At 38.6% G+C, this 17,165-nt stretch overlaps 1 protein-coding gene across 1 annotated transcript in view; it reads left to right on the top strand.

Annotated features, from left to right (window-relative positions):
* Positions 1-14,747, top strand: part of LOC133617191 (uncharacterized) — a 33,025-nt gene extending 18,278 nt beyond the window's left edge. Inside the window, exons 7-26 of the mRNA XM_061977048.1 lie at positions 1,150-1,203; positions 1,283-1,336; positions 1,418-1,471; positions 1,544-1,597; positions 3,269-3,322; positions 3,398-3,451; positions 8,232-8,285; positions 8,362-8,406; positions 8,483-8,536; positions 8,635-8,688; positions 8,753-8,806; positions 8,905-8,976; positions 9,048-9,083; positions 11,437-11,481; positions 11,563-11,595; positions 11,696-11,842; positions 12,180-12,356; positions 13,990-14,080; positions 14,190-14,267; positions 14,360-14,747. Of these exons, the coding sequence (XP_061833032.1) occupies positions 1,150-1,203; positions 1,283-1,336; positions 1,418-1,471; positions 1,544-1,597; positions 3,269-3,322; positions 3,398-3,451; positions 8,232-8,285; positions 8,362-8,406; positions 8,483-8,536; positions 8,635-8,688; positions 8,753-8,806; positions 8,905-8,976; positions 9,048-9,083; positions 11,437-11,481; positions 11,563-11,595; positions 11,696-11,842; positions 12,180-12,356; positions 13,990-14,080; positions 14,190-14,267; positions 14,360-14,577 (1,482 nt within the window). The 3' untranslated portion in view covers positions 14,578-14,747. The remainder of the gene's footprint in view (positions 1-1,149; positions 1,204-1,282; positions 1,337-1,417; positions 1,472-1,543; positions 1,598-3,268; positions 3,323-3,397; positions 3,452-8,231; positions 8,286-8,361; positions 8,407-8,482; positions 8,537-8,634; positions 8,689-8,752; positions 8,807-8,904; positions 8,977-9,047; positions 9,084-11,436; positions 11,482-11,562; positions 11,596-11,695; positions 11,843-12,179; positions 12,357-13,989; positions 14,081-14,189; positions 14,268-14,359) is intronic.
* Positions 14,748-17,165: the final 2,418 nt, after the last annotated feature.

The following is a 17,165-nucleotide window of genomic DNA, read 5'->3' as shown; positions in this document are numbered from 1 at the left end:
TCGATGCACCTCTGGCAACAATTACAGCTTCAAGTCTTTTTGAATACGATGCTACAAGCTTGGCACACCTATCTTTGGTCAGTTTCGCCCATTTCTCTTTGCAACACCACTCAAGATCCAGCAGGTTGGATGGGAAGCGTTGATTTTCATCCAGGATGTCTCTACACATTGCTGCATTCATCTTTCCCTTTATCCTGACTAGTCTTCCAGTCGCTGAAAACATCCCCACAGCATGATGCTGGCACCACCATGTGCCAGCATCATAGTGTACTGTAGTGATGGTATTGGCTTGGTGATGAGAGGTGCCTGGTTTCCTCCAAACATAACACCCAGCGTTCACGCCAAGTTCAATCTTTGTCTCATCAGACCAGAGAATTTTGTTTCTCATGGTCAAAGAGTCTTTCAGCTCTGGCAACTCTACCATATACAGGCCTGATTGGTGGATTGCAGTGCAGCGATGGTTGTCCTTCTGGCAGGTTCTCCTCTCTCCACAGAGAAATGCTGTAGCTCTGACAGAGTGACCATCAGGTTCTTGGTCATCTCCCTGACTAAACTAAGATGAATGCACAGAGACATTCTAGATGAAAGCCAAGTCATCTTCTTCAGAGTTTCGGCCTTTCGGGCCCATTAGTTGTGATGGATTTCCGTTCCATGAGGCGATTGTTTCCTTTTCTGGTGGCCGGGTTGGGTCTGGGTCTGCGTTGTGTGCAATATGTCTTCACCACGTTGAGGGTGAGTCCATAACACGCTGAATAACTGACTGAATGATTGTGCGGGTGTGTTTGATTTAATTGGTCTGATGTCACAAGGATAACTTTATTGATGACATGTGAAGCTTGTGAACCCCGAAAATCCACAAATTAGCTGTAGCATTGTTTAAAGCGCAGGGTTAAAAGTGTGGGGACTTATAAAGGTGTTTCTTTTTACGTTTGACTTTGACATTTAGAGAAATGTACCTTGGAAGCATTGTGTTCTATTAGACAAAAAACAAATGTAAAGTGTCAGAAACATTAGCAGAATGAAATCTGATCTGAATTGTGGAACAAAAGTCAGTAATCCAAGGTCATTTGTGTCTCTTTAAGTGGAAACTAATCTACATATTTTGTTTTGTTCTCAGAGAAAAATTGTGCCAACTTGTCTGTCTTGCAGGGCATCAGGGGAAACACAGGAGACTACGGCAACGTTGGGGAGCCGGGTCATAAGGTAAGTTGCGTCTTCACACCGCTATCAGGTGATGTTTGCGCTTGTTCGTTAATGACAACTTGCACTGCTTTGTCCTCAGGGTGAAATAGGAAGCAGAGGCGAGAAAGGAATGGGAGGACTTTGGGGCCGTGTGGTAAAGGATTTCTCTATCACGGGCATTCCCACTATATCATACTAGTATGTCATTGGAAAATATATTTGTTTTTTTTAACAGGGAGAGCGAGGTCCTAAGGGACTGAAAGGATTAAAAGGTGCTGCAGGCTTCAAGGTGAATATGAGCCTTCTAATGCAAGCATTGGATTCTAATGCTTTAAATGATACCTTTTGACTGTCATTACAGGGTGTTCGTGGAGGCCCAGGAGACATCGGAAATACCGGGAGGCAGGGAGAAGTTGTGAGCATCCTTTTGTAGACCTTAATATTGACATATACTGTACTTTAAAGAGAAAAAGAAAAAGCAATTGCCATGGTAACGCAGCCTTAGAACATGCTATAAGTAGTATATGTTGCCCTCTAACCCCACAGGTAACACATATTTTGCTGCTACACTAGGGAAGGGAGTCATATGGAGGGGGAGAGAGGGTTAATAATTTTTCAATGCAGTCCGCTGAAAATGTTGGAAAAGTGTCACTCTACATAGCAACTGACGCCGTGGTCACAGTTGAAATTGTCACAAAACACATTTTAAGATATTGAACACTCCACTGCCGTCTGGCGGCTAGAGTGGACAGTGCACTTTCCCCCATTTTGTCACATTTCATGTGTCAGGCAAACCGCGGAGAATGGAGCCATATGAATCCCCTCCCGACTCTGCTGATTTTGTTTACTGTATGTGCGCGCTACAAGCATGTGCGCGACTACGAGACAGTCGTGACTGAGCGCCGTTAATGCCAGTTATATTGCTTCAGCCAATCAAACATTTTTCATCAATTTGTGTGAAGTGAAGTGTGAAGTGAATTATATTTATATAGCGCTTTTTCTCTAGTGACTCAAAGCGCTTTACATAGTGAAACCCAATATCTAAGTAACATTTAAACCAATGTGGGTGGCACTGGGAGCAGGTGGGTAAAGTGTCTTGCCCAAGGACACAACGGCAGTAACTAGGATGGCGGATGCGGGGATCGAACCTGCAACCCTCAAGTTGCTGGCACGGCCGCTCTACCAACCGAGCTATACCGCCCCAATTTAATTTGAAATTGTTTAAAGCATAAGATTTCTTAGTTTGTTCTTTTTAGCCAGTAATGATAACAGTGTTGTTCTTATATTTTTTGGTTAAAAAATGTTTTAATATATTTTGAGCAAGTGACATACACTATTAAAGGTATTTTAGTGAGCCTTACTGGAAACGCAACATTTTGTGTTTGGCTTTAATGCTAATGGACTGGCTCTAACAAGCGTGATTGTGCACGCCTCTGACGCCTTGTGCACTTATCAACTGTTTACAAGTACAAGGTTTCCACAGGTCATTAAGAAACATTAAGAAGTCAGTAAATATATTTTGTGAAAATGAAGGCCTTAAATGCGATTAAAAAACATGAAAATGTAATGTCCAGAGGCAATAAAAAATGTAATGTAGCGAAATCACACACACACTATTCGCTAATTGACGACACCACCACAACTGGCTGCTGCTGCTCCCACTACAAAAAAATAAGTGAATAAACTTTTTTTTTTTCAATCTTGTGAGCCAATTCTAACTCACCAATGAGTAATGGTTAATGTAAACTTTTCAGCTATTCAGTATTATCATTGTCACATGCTTACAATTTTGCCTATACAGATAGTTGTAAGCTTTTGATAATATATAATGACTGGCAATAGGACATGGACATTACTTTTTTTTAATTGGCATTAAAGAAGGCATTAAAAGCATTAAATTAGATTTGCTGATACCTGTACAAAACCGTGTAATAGATGCATATATCAAATACATTGGGAACAAACCTTCTAGACACACTTATGACACCATAATAAGTCTATTTTGAACAATAGGGGACCCTTTAGTACAACAACCATGAATACAAAAATAATTACAGCATTTTACTCTTATTTTTCTTCTCTAAAGGGCAGGAAAGGTGAACGAGGATATGAAGGAATCGCTGGCTATGAAGGAGTAAAGGTAGACATCTTTATCATTATGATCCTTATTTTGTTATATATATATTTTTTAATTATTATGTTGTTGCATTTATAGGGTGAGAAAGGGAGCACTGGTCCAGAAGGGAATCCTGGCCCGCGAGGAACGTCGGTGTGTACAAAGCAAAATACACAATTTTTTGTAGAAAACGCTAATAATCATTTCCTGTGTGGTACATCTTTGGGATGAAGCTGTGTTTTGACTAATTTAGCGTCTCCACAAACACTGTAAGCCACAATGAGTCATGAAAGTAAAAGCCCCGGTTACAGCAAATACTACCAATATGTCGTGTCCTACTCGGGAGAATAATGCATTGTCGTTATTCTAGAAGTTTGAGACATAAGTTAACTTACCCTGGAGCCATTGCTGTGTACATTTGACTATTGAAAACTTAAGAAGAACAGCTAGTTTGCTAGATGTCTGATTCACCAAACACATGTAGGAGTATTTATTACATGTACTCAGTGTTGGGTTAGTTACTGAAAAACAGTAACTAGTTATAGTTACTAGTTACTTCATTTCAAAAGTAACTCAGTTACTAACTCAGTTACTTACACCAAAAAGTAATGCGTTACTGTGAAAAGTAACTATTTAGTTACTTCTTTTTTTCTTCTTTTTTTTTTAAAGCTCCAATTAATGCCCTTTTAGCCTTTATTTCAGTACTGTTATTGCACTGGAGAATAATACAATCTGTTGATCAACTTGACATACATTTGTATCACTGAACTCTGCTAAGCAATGTGGTCGACATACAACACACAAAGACAAAGATATGTTACAAAGGCCAATTTGTTTCTGGCCAGAACAAATTGACAAAACTATTTTAAATAGCTGCAACATAACATACATAAGTAACAAACAGCATAATAACAGCATAGCTGTAAAGCAAGAAAGGCACACACTACATACACAAAGCCTAACCAGGCATTTTTTCCTCAAGAAATTCTGACACAAAATCATGTCTGAAGCCCAGAACACTCTACACATTTCCCCAGTTTTAGTTTAGAGATAAGGAAAGATTGGCCTGGCCCACTAGCATCCCTCTTTATGATTGACAGAGTGTGTGTACCTTCAGTTCTGAAATATGAGCAGAGGCAGAGTTAATCCTTACGTGGTGAAGTGTCATTGGAGTCTCTGTCTCTCTTTACTAGCTTCGTTGAAGCATGTTGCTATGTAGCTTGTTTCAGCAGATTTGAATTGCTGTTTTGGGCAGTAGATGGGATCTTTGATCCAAAGCACAATTTCCATTTAACTAAATTGTTATTTTCTTTGTGCTCGACAAAAGAAAAGTAGTGAAAATATCTCCATGTTAGCAAACTCGACTTCTGGCTCCGCCATGATCAGACACGCCCCCCTCCCCCCTCTCCTCCCTCCACACACTCACACTCAGACACACACACACAGAGCGCGTGTCTCTCTCTCTTCTCCGGCTTGTGACACAAGAAGAATCAGAACGACACAGCAGCCCTCCGATAAAACACACTTTATACTACAAAAAAAGTAACGTAAAATAACGCAGTAACGCATCATGTAGTAACGGTAACTGAATTACTGAATATAAAAAAATAACGCGTTAGATTACTAGTTACCGCCGAATCTAACGGCGTTACAGTAACGCGTTACTTTGTAACGCGTTAGTCCCAACACTGCATGTACTTGTTGTTTAGTAATGCAAAAATGAAACATATATCAATATTTTGTGTCTACATTAGAATATAGCATAAAAACAGTTAAATTTGACATGTACTTTAATTGTCTTTGTTGTCAAGCTACTGAATTGCTAAGCTAACTTCCTTTATTTTTACCGTGCTTAAGTCTTAAACACCATTTAAGGTTTTTTTAATCAATATTGTAATCGAATCAGGGTTATTTTATTATTATTCAACCAAATAACACAACATGGTCAAATGTGACATGTAGCCTTATGCTATTTGGTGTATTAGTACTTTTAACATGTACTTGTTACTATTTTAGTAATGCTAAACCAAAACATATGAATATTGTGGGTCTCTTAATTAGAATATCACCTAAAAAAAAAATTGCAGTTATATTTTACGTGTAACTAAATTGTCTTTGTGGTTAAACTAATCTATGTTACGAATCGCTAAGCTAACTCATAATATGATTTTTTTTCCTACATTTAAAACACTTCCTTGTGGTATACATAACATTCTTTGGTCAAAAATGTTGCATAGAATGTGTTTTACAGACCGTCTTCAAGCTGCTTTCCTACCATCCCTTCAGCTTTGTGCTTGTTTACGTGCCTCCACTTCGACAGCGTCTTCTCCCCCGTCAGCCATGTTGTAGTTTTAGTGCTTCCATATGGAGTCCACTGACAGATATAAGTTACAACAATGCACTACTTTTTATTAGAAATGGCAACAACGGAGGATACATGTGCATGTACGAGCCAGTCTGCCCCACAACAAGAGGATAGAGAATAAGAGGGAACTTATTGACTACAATGGCGGACTCCTGCAAATCTCTTCGGGTCAAACTTTACCATATATGGAGATTCAACTGACATTATACATGAATATCCCCACCAAGCCTCCATGGTTTGAGTTCAATTTTTCAGGACTTTTGCAAATCCCAAATGAACAAAAACAGCTACCAATAAGACAGAAAAGTCTTAAAAGTCATTTGATCTTTAGAGCAATACTGTAATCAAATCAGATGTTTTTTTTGTTTTTTTATATTTATACTGCAAATCAACCCAATACCTCAAAAAAGTCAAATGTGACAAGGAGTCTTATTATTTTAGGTGTCAAGCTAAGCCATCCATCCATCCATCCATTTTCTACCGTTTGTCCCTTTTGGGGTGGCGGGGGGTCGCTGGAGCCTATCTCAGCTGCATTCGGGCGGTAGGCGGGGTACACCCTGGACAAGTCGCCACCTCATCCAAACTAGGCTAAATTAATATATATATTTTTTTGTGCTTAAGTGGTAGACACCATTATATAGTTATTCTTTTATCAGTATCTTTATTAGAACACTACCAAAAACCACTAAAAGCCGACAAGTAGCCTAATTTTCTCTGGTATCAAACAAAATTGCTAACATATTGTTGTCATATTCTTGTCAGTGTTGCGGATTTTTTTACAGTGTTGTGCAAAATCGTAAAACAAAGACGAACATCAACAGCGAAAGCTTCATGTAACAATGATGCCTTCAAGGCCAAGGGAAACCACAACATATGTTAAACATTGAATAAACTACATGTAAAACATAACATAACATAGGACCCAGTCTCTTACAATATGAAAAATATCTAAAAAAAAGTTTCTAAAACATGAAATACTATTTAAAATATCTTATCAACCAAAAATGAGAGTCGAAGCAAATTAGGTTGTTAAATTTAAGTTTGCAAATGCTTCTGGGTAGCCATACGTAGCATAAAAACATGTTTCTTCCGTTTATTTAAGTAGTGTTTTATTTTCCTATATTCAAACACTGTTCAAACTGTGTTTGATGTTACGGTGGCGAAAAAATATGAAATATACCATATTTTCAGAACTATAAGGCGCACTTAAAATCTTTTTTTTCCCCCCTCAAAACTCGACAGTGCGCCTTATAACCCGGTGCGCCTAATGTACGGAATAATTCAGGTTTTGCTTACTGACCTCGAAGCAATTTTATTTGGTACATGGTGTAATGATAAGTGTGACCAGTAGATGGCAGTCAAACTTAAGAGATATGTGTAGACTGCACTATGATGGCAATATGACTCAAGTAAACAACACCAACATTTTATATGTTCCATTGAAAATATAGAACATTACACTCGGCGCTCAAAAATGTATCAAAATGTTAAATTTAGTATGACTTTGGTAAGCTATGAAGCCACACCGCTTGATGTGCTTCAACATACGAGTATTATTATGGTGTGTGTATAAGGTAAGACATATTATCTGGCGTTTTGTTTCGCAATATTATGCAAAAGCAACTTTTCCTACCTTGTGGTACCTGCTGATCTGTATTTGGGATCTGCATAAATCCTGAAAAATTGCGCACGTTCGCCTTTGTAGTCCGTACCGGACTTCTTCTTTTTCTCTATCTTCTTGTTATGTGACATTCATCCTCCACTGTTGCCATTTCTAATATAAAGTAGTGTAAAGTTCTTAATTATATCTGTCAGTAAACTCGCCATGAAAGCGTTAAAACATACCGGTGTAGTGAGTTTATATTATTCACCCAAGGAACTGTAGTTATTAGAGAGTTCCGGTCAGACGGTTTTTCACGGGACATATTTCAGGCGGATGAGGAGATGCTGCTCCGTTGTTGATTTAGGTAAAGTCTGAATGTCATTAAAACAGTGAGCTCCGTCTTTTGACACTTCTTCCACTCCCGTCCTTGCACGCTACACCGCTACAACAAAGATGACGGGGAGAAGACGCTGCCGGCGGTGAGCCACGTAAATAAGACCGCCCACAAAACGACGTATCCTGAAGCCACTGTCAGAAAGCGGCTTGATGATGATCTGTGAAACGTAATCTATGCAACATTTTGACCAAAGAACCACCATTACATGTTATGTAGACCACAAAGAAGTGTTATCATTTTAGAAAAAATGAATAAAATATGACTCCGTTAATGCCCCTTGTATATGAAAAAATATCGAAAATAGACCATTCATCGGCATTGCGCCTTATAATCTGGTGTGCCCTATGGTCCGGAAAATACGCTACTTGTTAAATAAAACCTCTGCCTTGTTTTAAACGAATACTTAGGCCTACTACGCAACTTTATTTTATATCGGTCATTATGGAGAGCCAAGTGTTTTCTGAGGTGGTACTTGATGAAGAAAGTTTGAGGACCACTAGATTAGAATACAACCAACATAAGAGTAAAAAACAAACACAATTTAACATGGATTCTAAATGTCTGACAGGGCATTGTGGGAGATCCAGGAGAGAGAGGGGCTGCTGGACAGAAGGGGAAGCCCGTATGTATACCGCCATTACAACTTGGAGTATTTGGATCCGTTTGCACATGTTTCTCTATGTTATTGTCCAACTCAGGGTGTCACAGGACCTCGTGGTAGAAGTGGCACTATTGGACCAAAGGTGACGACACCATCACAGCCCCACTTACTGAACAATTTGTCTACTTTATAGTAATATACCTATACCATTTCCACAGGGCATTGTTGGAGATCCTGGGATATCTGGTAGAGATGGAGACCCTGGAATAGAGGTACTTTTTTTGGTGCAATACCCGAGTCCGATTATACACTGGCCCCTTCCTTTGCAACATATGCATTGTTTACATGTTTGTTGTCTTTGCGGCCACAGGCTTATCAAGGCCCACAAGGCCAAAGTGGAAAACTGGGACTAGGTGGCACAAAGGTAACGCAGATGTTGTTGAAAGTGGCATTTTGGTAGCTCCATTCGCGGCGTGCTTCTTTTCCAGGGGGAGAAAGGTACCTTCGGGACACCGGGAGAAATGGGACCTCATGGCCGAACTGTAAGTTGGAAGAAAAGACTCCACTGTCAATGGAATTGATTACTGTAAGTAAAAAGTCCTTTACAGTGGGTGGTTTTAACAAATGTTTGACTCTCGAGGGCCCAAGAGGTTACAAAGGCTCTGCGGGGAAACCAGGCAGACCCGGATTCATTGGACCACCGGGACCTAATGTGAGTCTTTAAGTTTAAACCTGGACCGTCAGAATTAAACACCATTAAATGGTGTCATTTTGTTTCCGCAGGGACATGTGGGCGTGGCGGGAAAACAAGGGAGCAAGGTACTGTCACACACCTGAAGTGAATACTTTTAAATATAGCTTTTTATTTTAATGTTTAATTCAGGACAGTGCATATTAATAATCAATTTGTTGTACAGATTGTAAACGAGCCAGATTATGAATACATTTCCATCCGTAGTCCGCCATACTAATATGGGTAGCTTTGGGAGCAAGGTGGGTAAAGTGTTTCGCCCAAGGAGACGACAGTGCCTACAATGGTGGAAATTTCCAACAACTTTTAGATTACATTTATGTTTTTGCTATGATTTAGCCTCATTATAAGGCAAAGCAATCTACACAACCAGTGCAGTATGGATGGTATTAAATCTAATCAGATTTACAGAAGAGTTATTAGAATTGATTGTAATGAAATTGCTAGGGATTCTCAGAAAATGGGATTCACATCTAAATTGCAATTCTTATTTATTACAATTCTTAATTGGTTCATAATTTTCAAAAATCGATTAAAGAAAAAATATAAATATATAATTATTTTATTTTAAAATCAATGTTGAATTTTTTTTTCTTTTTTTGCGCTTACTCGCCTCGCCTGTATTGTACACCTTGCAAGCAGCTAAGATTAACTTTTTTTTTCTTTAACCTGTAACCTGTTTTGAAGGCGTTTTATTATAGTTTGTATTCCAAATAAAATATTGCAAGAATTGATTTGTATTGGGAATTGCATTGAATCGAAAACCGATTCTGAATAAAATCGTCACCCTGAGAATCGTAATTGAATCGTGAGTTGTTGTAAGATTCCCGTACCGAGAAGTGACCATTTTTTTCTAGTAGTTTATGACTTGATTCTAATAAAAAACATTAAATGCATTTATCTTTCAATAGTACATTTTTATTCTGGTACTTTTTCACGTTTTTCCCCCTCACAATAGTACATTTTTGTTCTCGGAAAATGACGACTATATATTTGTAAAATCGCGACTCCTAATAATATTCATGGATGTGTCACGAGATCTCGGGAGATTAACACATGAAACACCCTTGTCATAGCAGTTTTCCGGAAAGTATTTTGTCAAAATACTGAAACTTTATTCTTGTCAACGATCAATTTTTACCTTTGTTGTCGTAAAACTGCTTTCCTGGGAATGTATGGCTCAAGTCCTGTAAAAATATAGTAAAGTTTAAGTTTATCCAATCTTTTTTGTAGCTTTCATATTTTTTTTCTCATATTTACCTATGATGAACTAATGATAAACAACATTGCACATTAGAGATAAACAGAACGATTCTAAAGTCTACAGTACGGTTACTAAGGCACAGAAACATTTGAGTGATCTTTCCTCCTGCTAATTATTGATAAAAACTGCCATAATGTAAGACAATTCTCTCTCAGGGCAAAACGGAGACACTTTTATTACAAGTCGTATAGATTAGTGTAACACTTTCTGGTCTTCCTAAAAAAGGTTATTGCGCCTTTACAACTACTCCAAAATTCAACGGCACATGTCCTGATGAATTCCAGAGGGCGGGCTCACATTACACCAGTTTTAAAATCTCTGCATTGGCTCCCCATGTGTTTCAGAATAAATTTGAAGGTTATTCCTATGGTTTATGTATGTTTTCATGTCATTGGGCCTTCTTATTTTTTTAGAAATAAACCTTCACGGGCCCTGAGATCCTCTGGCACTCATCTCCTAATTATTCCAAATGTCAGGACACAAAGTCTTTTCACTATTATAGCCGCCGTCTTTGGAACAGCTTGCCGGAGGACCCCAGGGCTGCAGACAGCGTTCATGTTTTTAAGAGCAGGCTTAAGACCCACCTTTTTGATTTGGCTTTTACTTGATATAAATTTTTTTTATTGAAGTCTTTTTTATCTTATTAGCCATGCAAGATTTGATCTAATTCTATTTATGTATTACATTTTCACTGTATATTTCTATATATATTTTTTTATCTTCATATGTCTTACTTGTATTTTATCCTTTATTCCTACTCATGGTTCTTACTATTCTAAATGTGTTATTATTTTTACTTTCCAACGTTCCTCAGAGGGAGCCATCTGCATCAGAGGTTATCGGCCGTGCTGTGGGAACGCTCTGTGTCAGCGTCCTGGTGGTCGTGGTCTGATGACCTCCTGGTGCAGATGGCTCCTGTGATAGTGTTTACTCACCTGGCTCCTCTGTACTCAGCCACGCATTCATTTGTTCATATAGGGTATTGTTTTTAAGTCTGTAAAGCACTTAGTGTTGCATTTCTTTTATGTATGAAAAGCGCTTTATAAATAGCTTGATTTGATTTGATGATACAATTGAACATTACTCGGAAGATGACTTAGACCCAAGACCAATTTAGTTCTGTACAATTAAACCATTTCTGGTGCATTTTTGAACAGGGTGATACAGGAATCCCCGGAATTCAAGGAGTCAAAGGTGCACTGGTAAATATCCTATCCTGTTTTTGTTCCATCATAATTCCCTTGTCAATATTTGTGTTTCATCAATCACAACCTTTTTTAAAGGGAGAAAACGGTGTTAAAGGCCCCAAAGGAAGGGTAAGTTCCATTGTGTCATTAGCGAAGCGTCACTGGAGCGTAACTTTACTTAGTTGGCCGTCACTCGCACCGACGCTGATGGGGTCAACCTGCTGTGTAGGTTGGAGACAGAGGAGAGCCGGGTCCTCAGGGAGGACGGGGAAAGCGCGGCCCAGCTGGCCCAGATGGACGCTCGGGTCCCGTGGGAGTCAAAGGAGTGCGAGGTGAAGGAGGACCAGATGGATTTCAGGGCCCCCCAGGACCACCGGTATGTGAAATATCAACCCGTGTATGTTTGTATTTAATCTTCAACTCTTAACATGAAGGTGCTACTGTAATACACTGGATCTTGTTCATTATGGCTTCATCACTTCTACAACTGTTGCTGTCAAGAACAATTTGTAAAAAGATTCTCATTAGTCAAGACTTTCAGCCAAGCCATCCGTCAGCGTGCTTAAAAATCTATAATGAGTCCTGGGAAATATAATTGGCCCCATTTGTTTGGGGTTCCTCTGAAAAGCTGCCATGGCTCTCAGCTGGAATATTCATCGCCCCTGTTCCAGAGTGACTTCCAGTGATGGATGTGCTAATGATTCGTTACACAGGGTCCAACACTGCCGGCTCAACATGTGATCGAGGTTTGCAAGAAAGTGGTCCTGGAGCAGATGTCCACCTTCGCCAACTCCATCAAAAGGACGTGCGCCGCAGTGTGTCCTCTCTATGGAGATGTTCCCATGGGCGCTCCCGGTCCACCGGGACAGAAAGGCCCACCCGGACCTCCTGTGAGTTGCGACAGTTTACGCATCTTCAACCTAAACACACCAGCAGAGTTCATTCCCCATACATCGTTCGCTTCTGTCCGACACGTTGCGCATGTCTGGACTAAGTCAGCTGCAGTATTTGGCAGAAAAACGAGCAATGAAAACATGCTGAGTTTCCACGTCGCCACGAGGACAAACATGGAGTCGCATTGTAGACGCCTGGTATGCGTTGAATGTTTTTTGGAGAGTTTCAGTAGCCGTCAAATCCTTTCCATATTGTTATGCTGCACAGTCGCAGCCCATGTGCGACAATATCACCATCATGCTCAATACCAGCAATACGTCTAAGGCCACAATGATAAGAAAACATGAAAAATGACCAAAACAATTTACCAGTAATTATGAATTTAAACTACTGTAATTATGGAGATAATAAAATTGATAACATTTGCTTTATTTCTGTAAAAAAAAAAGATTTTATTCTAGTATTGTTACAACTTTATATAGGAAAAACATGGAAAACGACCAACAAATATATGATTAGTTATGAGAAAAAACTACGAGAATAATATGATTAATGCATTTATATTTACTCTATTTTTGTTCTAGTATTATTATAATTTTATGCTTCATGCTAATACATATTTTGTCTCCTAACGTTATGACTTTTTTCTAGTAATGTTACAACCTCCTAAAATAAAATCTCCAAGTATTTCTTTTATTAAGATTTTTTTTCTTTTAGTAATATTACAGACATTAATATGTGTCAAAATTAAGCCTTTTAAAACTATTATAAATGTAAATTGTCCTTAGACACTTTTACTTTATTCTTCGACTATTACAATGTCATCATGGTTCCAGTGAAATAAAATAAAACATTTTTTCGTAATACTACGTCTTTATTTCGATAATTTTGACGTACTGTTGTTTTTAGGAACCGTAGAAGACTTTAGTTTTACAAAATCAAGATTTTTCTTGTCATAATATTATGACTTAATTTTTGTAATATAACAGCTTTTTAAAAATTTAAATATTTCACTCATTTTTTTTGTAAAATAATAATAATAATGGATTAGATTTAGATAGCGCTTTTCTAGACACTCAAAGTGCTTCACAATATTATTAGTTGTATTGTTATTATATTATTAATTAATATATTTAGTTTCCTGCAAAAGTTAAAATGTTTCATATGATATTAGAATTTATTATACTTTATTGCGATATACAACTTTATTTTTTAAATACTTCATTTTTGTAATCTAACAGCTTTTATAAAATTGAAATATTACACTTTTTTCTTATAAAATGTATTTTGTTTCCTGCAAAATTTTAAACGTTTCTAATAATATTAGAATTTGTTGTTATTTTAGTATTATTACAACTTTATTTTTTGAAGATTAAGCCTTTTTCTTTGTGATATTTCAAATGAAATATTTTGTTTACTTTTCAATTCCTAAATACAAAAATAAATTTTGCAAACCTAATAGTGTTGTGTCAAAACAAGATCAGTGACACATATTTTGATCATGCAAAGAGTCTAGATTTATCTTTGCAGCACAGAATCATTCAGGGAAAAAAAAAAAGATTTACACAGAACATATAAAGTATACATAAAAGCGGAATGTGGTATATTTCATTTTTATGATGTTGTCAGGGTGACACTGGGAGAAACGGCGAAACTGGAGAAGTCGGCCGGCCAGGATTTTATGGTGAAGCTGGAGATCCGGGCCAGCTCGGAGCGCCAGGTGAGAATTATTAGGTCACAAAACTGTCTGTTGGCGTTCTAAGAAGTGTGTGTTCCTGTGTGTGCGTGTGTGTGTGTGTGTGTGTGTGTGTGTGTGTGTGTGTGCACAGGTGACAGAGGAGAGCAAGGTGATAAAGGAGCCAAGGGTCACGGCCTACCTGGCTACACCGGGGAGCAGGGAAAAATGGGTGAAATTATATCACAATTTTTCAAAAAATATTGTTTTCACTCCCTTAAAAGGGGCCACAGGCCAATTTACATCATGACATGTCAATCACAGGTCAGCGTGGACGTCTTGGCCGGGTGTTTAATGGCCAACCAGGGAAACCTGGTGAACGAGGACACGCGGGCCTGGCTGGAATCAGGGGCCACCCAGGTCTCAGAGGGCCCCCCGGCACGTGCCTCACCTCTGGGTGCGCGCTGCTCACAGCTACGACTCCAGCACCCCGGCCAGCACCTCAGGCTGCACCTCCTCGAAGGTTGAGGAACCGCCAGTAGTGAAAAAAAGTGGACAGAGTGATTATTGAAAGGACCAAAAGGTGTTGGATTCGAACTTGTGTTAATATGGTTCCAGTCATATAAATGCAATTTTTAAACATGTAAATATTCCTGCTAACTGAGGCTCAGATGCTGAACAATTGAACAGATTCCCACCCAAGTAACAACAATATGTAGCGGCAATTTATGTATAAAAATGCAATCTTTTCTTATTTAAATGATTTCACAATCAATGTTTTCTTGAAACATCTGTTCTTTATAATAAAAATCCAAAAAAATTGGATTGGCTTTTGTGATCAGACTGACAATTATTTATAATCTGGTCCAGATCCAGAATCAGTGCATTATTTTAACACATTCATACTGACAAATATATTTATGGAATATATTTTTTAATTTTTTTATTAATTATGAGTTATCAAAGTGAATACTTGCATGATTTAAAATAACTTTTAAAAACAACCCCGATATTTTTGACACAAAGCAATTTTATGTCAGAATGCCATGAAGGAACATGGTTTACTTGAATGCACGTAGTTTATTTGCTAAAAACTTGCACCCCCCGCAACCCCGAAAGGGACAAGCGGTAGAAAATGGATGGATGGTTACAACAACAACAAACGCCAGGTAACAATCCAACGTTAAGGTAAAGGAGCGCCTGCCGCAAAATACCTTCTGGGATTAATCTGTCGTTATACAGTAGGAAGGGAGTTCATAAGGCCCCACTATTTGCGGTTTACCTGACACATGAAACGTGACAAATTGGGAGGTGCACTATCCACTTTAGCCGCCAGATGGCAGTAGAGTGTTAAAAATAATGAAATTTAACAACAACACAATGCTACATTAGGTTAGTCTATTGAATCCTATTTTAAGATGTGTAGCAAAGCCTGCTTTTTTGGTTGTCTTACATGAAGAGGTAAATATAGGGCTGGGCTCATGTCATAGGCAGCATCACTTTTTTTGGGGGGGGACGGTATAACTCGGTTGGTAGAGTGGCCGTGCCAGCAACTTGAGGGTTCCAGGTTCGATCCCCGCTTCCGCCATCCTAGTCATTGCCATTTTGTCCTTGGGCAAGGCACTTTACCCACCTGCTCCCAGCGCCACCCACACTGGTTTAAATGTAACTTAGATATTGGGTTTCACTATGTAAAGCGCTTTGAGTCACTAGAGAAAAGCGCGATATAAATATAATTCACTTCACTTCACACTTTTTATGACATCAGTAAAACACAGAACTTCAAAAATAATTAAATAATTCCTACTATTCAGTTGCTTTGTAGACTGGCGCTTTCCATCATTTTCAGCAGACTGCCTTGCAACAAGATTATGGATGAATGATTATTTCTTCTCCAGTAAGAATAACAGCACAACAGCGATACCGACCTATATTATTTACCAGAAAGTGTATATAATTTATAACATTTTGACCAACACAGCTTTTAAAATACCAACAGCTGTTCTGTACCGTCCGTCATTTTCCTTTGTCTTTACAGTCTTTTTAGTAAACATAAAGAAAGAAAAAAAAATACCACATCGACCGATTCTTGGCTTCCAGCGTAATTTAGGAGTCGTTTCCACGCTTCATTTAATTTAACTGGCGACGGCGTGAGTTTAGCTGTCAGCAGTTAAGTAAATGATGTATTCAGTTTTTGAATGGTCTTCAGAAGCCGCACTTTAATGACACTAACAGGCATAATAAGATTGTTTTATTCCTGGCCGCCTGAGTGTTTCCCCAACGACGGACTTCCCAAGTATGGACTTCCCCCCTTTTGGGTATTTTCTCAGGGAGTTTAAAAAAACCAAAAAACTAAACGTTGCTTCCAAGGATTTCTCTGTGAGAAATAAATTAGGCAAGGAACAGGTCCAAAGGGGGACCCCCACTGAGAGTTCTGAGTAATTCTTCTCCTGGCTCTTCTTGTTTCCTTGGCATCCCATCAACCTTCAGTCAGCATCGTCCAACATCAAGTGTTTGTTTCATGAAATTCTGAGTCACCTTGCAGCGTTGACAAGAATCCAACTGAGCGGTCCTAGGAATCACAGGACATGCTGCTTCTTCACTGACCGAAACAAGTACTACGAGGTACTTACAAAACCTGAAAACCAGTGAAGTTGACACGTAAATGGTAAATAAAAACAGAATACAATGATTTGCAAATCCTTTTCCAACCTACATTCAATTGAATAGACTGCAAAGACAAGATACTTAACCTTCGAACGTTATTTTTTGCAAATATTATCTGATTTGGAATTTGACGCCTGCAACATGTTTCAAAAAAGCTGGCACGAGTGGCAAAAAAGACTGAGGAAGTTGAGGAATGCTCATCAAACACTTATTTGGAACATCCCACAGGTGAACAGGCTAATTGGGAACAGGTGGGTGCCATGATTGGGTAAAAAAACAGCTTCCATGAAATGCTCAGTCATTCACAAACAAGGGTGGGGCGAGGGTCACCACTTTGTGAACAAATGCGTGAGCAAATTTTCAAACAGTTTAAGAACAACATTTATCAACCAGCTATTGCAAGGAATTTAGGGATTTCAGCAGTTATGGTCCGTAATATCATCAAAAGGTTCAGAGAATCTGG

This window comes from Nerophis lumbriciformis, linkage group LG02 (genome assembly GCF_033978685.3).
Source record: "Nerophis lumbriciformis linkage group LG02, RoL_Nlum_v2.1, whole genome shotgun sequence".
Classification (NCBI taxonomy): domain Eukaryota; kingdom Metazoa; phylum Chordata; class Actinopteri; order Syngnathiformes; family Syngnathidae; genus Nerophis; species Nerophis lumbriciformis.
Note: the sequence above shows the minus strand (reverse complement) of the source record. Positions and strands in the feature narration are given on the sequence as shown.